The 4946-nt window shown below is 27.9% G+C and overlaps 1 protein-coding gene across 1 annotated transcript; it reads left to right on the top strand.

The window, feature by feature from the left end:
* Nucleotides 1-319: 319 nt before the first annotated feature.
* Nucleotides 320-3228, top strand: LOC140173732 (uncharacterized). Its single transcript, XM_072198282.1, has 2 exons — nt 320-971; nt 3125-3228. The coding sequence occupies exons 1-2, from the start codon at nt 320-322 to the stop codon at nt 3226-3228; spliced, it is 756 nt and encodes a 251-aa protein (XP_072054383.1).
* Nucleotides 3229-4946: the final 1718 nt, after the last annotated feature.

Genomic DNA, 4946 nt, shown 5'->3' with positions numbered 1-4946 from the left:
AATTCATTACAGCTATTAATGAGGTAGCTGAACTTGCATCTGGTCATTAATTGAGAAAATTATTTGTGATGCTACTGATATCTAATAGCATTAGCAACCCAGAGCGTGTTTGGAATGCAACTTGGACATTATTAGCTGATGGAATACTATATGAGAGGAGAAAAGCTTTGAAAAATAAGGTATTTTACTATGTCTTTTTTTATATCAAGATTGTATTCTATTATTATTTTTATTTTTATTAATAATATTAATAGTTTTATTTTGGAATTACTTATTAAATATTTCATAAAACCACCATGTGCTTTTGCTAGGACTAAACATGACTGATAACGAATTGAAAAACCTCTGCCTTATTGAGATTGAGAAGATACTCATCAGCAATACGAGATCTTTAAAAGATTATCAATCAATGCCATATTCTAAGATGTCTGATATTCGCCTTTTTCAGAATAAGCTAATAGAGGAGGAGTTAGCATATAAGACAAATGAGTTGACTCATACAAACTTATATACGGAACAAAAGATGACTCATGAGCAAAGGTTAGTATTCGATGAGATACTCAATGCTGTTATTACAGACTCTGGTGGTTTTTACTTTCTTTACGGGCATGGTGGGTGTGGTAAGACATTTATTTGGAATGGACTTTCTTCTACTATTCGGTCTAGAGGAAAGATTGTTTTAAATGTCGCATCCAGTGGAATTGCATCTTTACTCCTACTTGGTGGCAGAACGGCTCATTCTAGATTTTCAATACCCATTACAATTACTGATGAATCTACTTGCAATATCAAGCATGGCAGTTTGAAGGCTGAGCTTCTCATCCAAAGTAGCTTAATAATTTGGGATGAAGCTCCAATGCTCAATAAAATGTGCTTTAAAGCACTTGATCGGACGCTCAGGGATCTTATGTCAGTTACCGATCAACATAAGACACATCAACCATTTGGTGGTAAGGTTGTTGTTCTAGGAGGTAATTTTAGACGGATACTTCCGGTGATTCCGAAAAGGGAGTAGACACGATATATTGACATCAGCTATTAACTCATCCCAACTGTGGTCGTTTTGTAAGATTCTGAAATTGCATACGAACATGAGGCTTCTAATGTCTTCTTCAGATCAAGATGAAGGTGAAATGAAGAGATTTGCTAATTGGATACTTGATGTTGGAAATGGAAATATTGGTTCTGTTGTCGGTGATGAATCAGAAATTGAAATTCCAGATGATCTATTGATTACAACAACTGATGATCCTCTCTTTCATTTGGTAGACTTTGCATATCCAAATTTGTTGCAAAACATGTCAGATTACAGGTATTTTCAGAGTAGGGCAATTCTTGCACCCACACTTGAGAGTGTCGAGAAGGTAAACGATTTTGTCTTGACGATCTTTTCAGGGATGGAAAAGATTAATAGTTAATGAATTTCAGGTTTATGCAACGGGACAAGATTAATAGTTAATGAACTTGGCAGCAACGTAATTGGAGCGACGATAGTGGCCGGTAGAAATATTGGAGATAAAGTGTACATTCCAAGAATGAACTTGATCCCTTCAATTTCAGGGTTGTCATTTAAGTTTCAACGGAGACAATTTTCATTAACAGTATGCTTTGCAATGACCATTAACAAGAGTCAGGGTCAATCATTATCACATGTAGGACTTTACTTGCCAAAATCAGTGTTCACCCATGGACAACTTTATGTTGCTTTGTCAATAGTTAAGAGTTGCAGTGGCCTCAGGGTTTTAATTCTAGATAAAGACGGCAATCCAAAGTCATCAACAACAAATGTCGTGTTCAAAGAAGTTTTTAATAATATTTAAGTAAGAATAATATTATTTTCATTTTAATAGCATGTTATGATTTACACTTTTTTATAAATATTTACTATAGATATAACAAATTTATTTATAACTCTGTTTTCTTATTTGAGATGAAATGTGTAACAAGGAGCACAATATCATATGCCAATTGCTTTTCTAATGAAGTTAGTAAGATACTAGGTTGTCGATAAATTTTTATTAGCCTTTTGATATAAAATTTAGTGTAAAATTGGCATGCTATTATTACAGTTATATATGTTCTTATTTTTTTCATGTCTCCCTCCTTATGGTTCAAGAATATTATAGACTTTAAACTCTTCTATTTGCCTTTTACTTTGAATAAAGATAAAATAACATATTCAGTACGTTTATTATATAATGACGATAATCGTGTTATACTAAACTCAAAAAATTTATAATTATAAAATATTATTTTTAATTTAATATGTCAAATTTAAATATAAGCCCGTGCATCGCAGGGGTTTAATACTAGTACAAATATAAATGGGAAGCTCATATGTTGACATGATGCTCATACGGTGAGTCTGAGAATTTATTTGCTTAGGCGTCGTCACTAAAAATTTTTAGATTTATATTTATAAATTATAAATTATTATTTGCTTAGGTTGTTATTTTCAAATTTTAAATTATTTGTTTGGGTTGTTATACTTAGGTTGTTATTTTTTAAATTTTAAATTATTTTATTTAGGTTGTTATTTTTTAAATCTTAAATTGTTATACTTAGGTTGTTATTTTTTAAATTTTAACACTATTTTTCAAAAGTTTGTTGATTTTTTAGCATTATTTTTTAAATTTTTATAATTTTTTTTTCAAAAATTGCAGCTACATACGTAAAATTTAAATATATTTACGTTCATTTAGAATTTTAAAAATTGTTAATATATTTATTTACTTTATTTGTAAATTTAATTTAAATTTAAATTAAAGTCAATCAAATTTAAAAAATTCTAGTTATGAGTCAACTATAAAAGTATAAGTTATGAAATATGTGTAGTACTACAATTCAAAGTACATCAAACCCTTTCTTTACATACATCAAACCCTTAATTTAAACCAATATACTGAATTTGCATAGACTTCCAGAATCGTCAAGTATTCCACGATATGGATTTAATTTTGTGAATTTTAACACTCTCAATGCTCCACCTACTTAGTTAGTAAATTTATTGTTTTAGAAAAAATATCATTTATTTATAAATTTATTTATTTAATTGATAATTTCAGCTGTGTTTTGTTTTTAACAAACTTATTGATAACAATTTTTTTATTTTAAATCATTTCAGATGTTGTTGGATATCTTGCTGGAATTAAGAGTGAGAGAACTCTTGAAAAGAATGACAAATTTACCAAGTACATTGTTATTGAATTAGAAATTAACGATGAATAATCATATATTTATCTTTATAAATCTAAAAATTTTGATATTCTCATCTTTTTAAATTGTTATTTTAACTTATTTTATTATAAATATTTTTATTAATATTATTAATAGATAACAAACGTTTTTATTCAAGGGCAAACATTTTTGAAAAAAAGGCAACGTTTTTTATTAATAGTATTTAAATTTTTTTAAAAAATCAGTTCGGACTGATTTTGAAAAAAAGAATTTAAATCTTTTTTTAGAAAGAATTTTAATAGAAAACATTTTTTTCCATAGTTAGTTTTTTATGAATTTAAAATAATTAATAAACTAATTATTAATTTTTTTAAATTGTGTTTGACGTTTTAATTTTATTGTTAATTTTTAAATTTTAAAATATAATATATATATATATATAATTTGATATTATTTTATTAGTAGTTACTTTTTTTAGTTGTAATTATTTTTTTGTTTATTTTGTTATAAAAAATATATTTAACATTAAACATTCTATTTTACTCATTTTTTATGTGAGTTTTTACTTATTTTATATTAAATTAAATTTTTCAGAAAAAATTGTTTTACAGAATTTCATGTATGGCACAAAGATGTTCTTCAATCTTGAAAAAGCAAATGTCATCCAATTTAAAAATAGGTGGATATATATACATATATACTAGTATTAAAGATGCACGGGCTTATATTTAAATTTGACATGTTAAATTAAAAATAATATTTTATAATTATAAATTTTTTGAGTTTAGTATAACACGATTATCGTCATTATATAATAAACGTACTGAATATGTTATTTTATCTTTATTCAAAGTAAAAGGCAAATAGAAGAGTTTAAAGTCTATAATATTCTTGAACTATAAGGAGGGAGACATGAAAAAAATAAGAACATATATAACTGTAATAATAGCATGTCAATTTTACACTAAATTTTATATCAAAAGGCTAATAAAAATTTATCGACAACCTAGTATCTTACTAACTTCATTAGAAAAGCAATTGGCATATGATGTTGTGCTCCTTGTTACACATTTCATCTCAAATAAGAAAACAGAGTTATAGATAAATTTGTTATATCTATAGTAAATATTTATACAAAAGTGTAAATCATAACATGCTATTAAAATGAAAATAATATTATTCTTACTTAAATATTATTAAAAACTTCTTTGAACACGATATTTGTTGTTGATGACTTTGGATTGCCATCTTCATCTAGAATTAAAACCCTGAGGCCACTGCGACTCTTAACTCTTGACAAAGTGGTACACAGAATTGTGATCTCTGGTAATGGCTCCAATAACTTTGTGTTCTAATCTTAATTCATAATATGTCACAACTCCGTGTAGCTGACCAGCAAGTGCACTGGGTCGTCCAAGTAATACCTTACGTGAGTAAGGGTTGATCCCACGGAGATTATTGGTTTGAAGCAAGCTATGGTCATCTTGTAAATCTCAGTCAGGCAGATTCAAATGGTAATGGTTATGGGAAATATAAAGAGATACTTAATTAATTAAATAATAAAGGATAGAAATACTTATGTAAATTCATTGGTGGGAATTTCAGATAAGCGTATGGAGATGTTGTATGGCTCTAGAACGTCTGCTTTCCTACTGCTTCCATCCAATCCTTCTTATTCCTTTCCATGGCAAGCTGTATGTAGGGCATCACCGTTGTCAATGGCTACATCCCATCCTCTCAGTGAAAAAGGTCCAAAATGCTCTGTCACA

The sequence above is a fragment of the Arachis hypogaea genome, chromosome 6 (assembly GCF_003086295.3).
Source record: "Arachis hypogaea cultivar Tifrunner chromosome 6, arahy.Tifrunner.gnm2.J5K5, whole genome shotgun sequence".
Lineage (NCBI taxonomy): Eukaryota > Viridiplantae > Streptophyta > Magnoliopsida > Fabales > Fabaceae > Arachis > Arachis hypogaea.
This window is presented reverse-complemented; position numbering and strand designations above follow the sequence as displayed.

Bases quoted from the DNA above. Each gene is read 5' to 3' on its own strand.
- LOC140173732 (XM_072198282.1), top strand. From the start codon at position 320: ATGACTGATAACGAATTGAAAAACCTCTGCCTTATTGAGATTGAGAAG. The intron at 972-3,124 runs GTAATTTTAGAC...AAATCATTTCAG, and splicing joins TAAGGTTGTTGTTCTAGGAG to ATGTTGTTGGATATCTTGCT.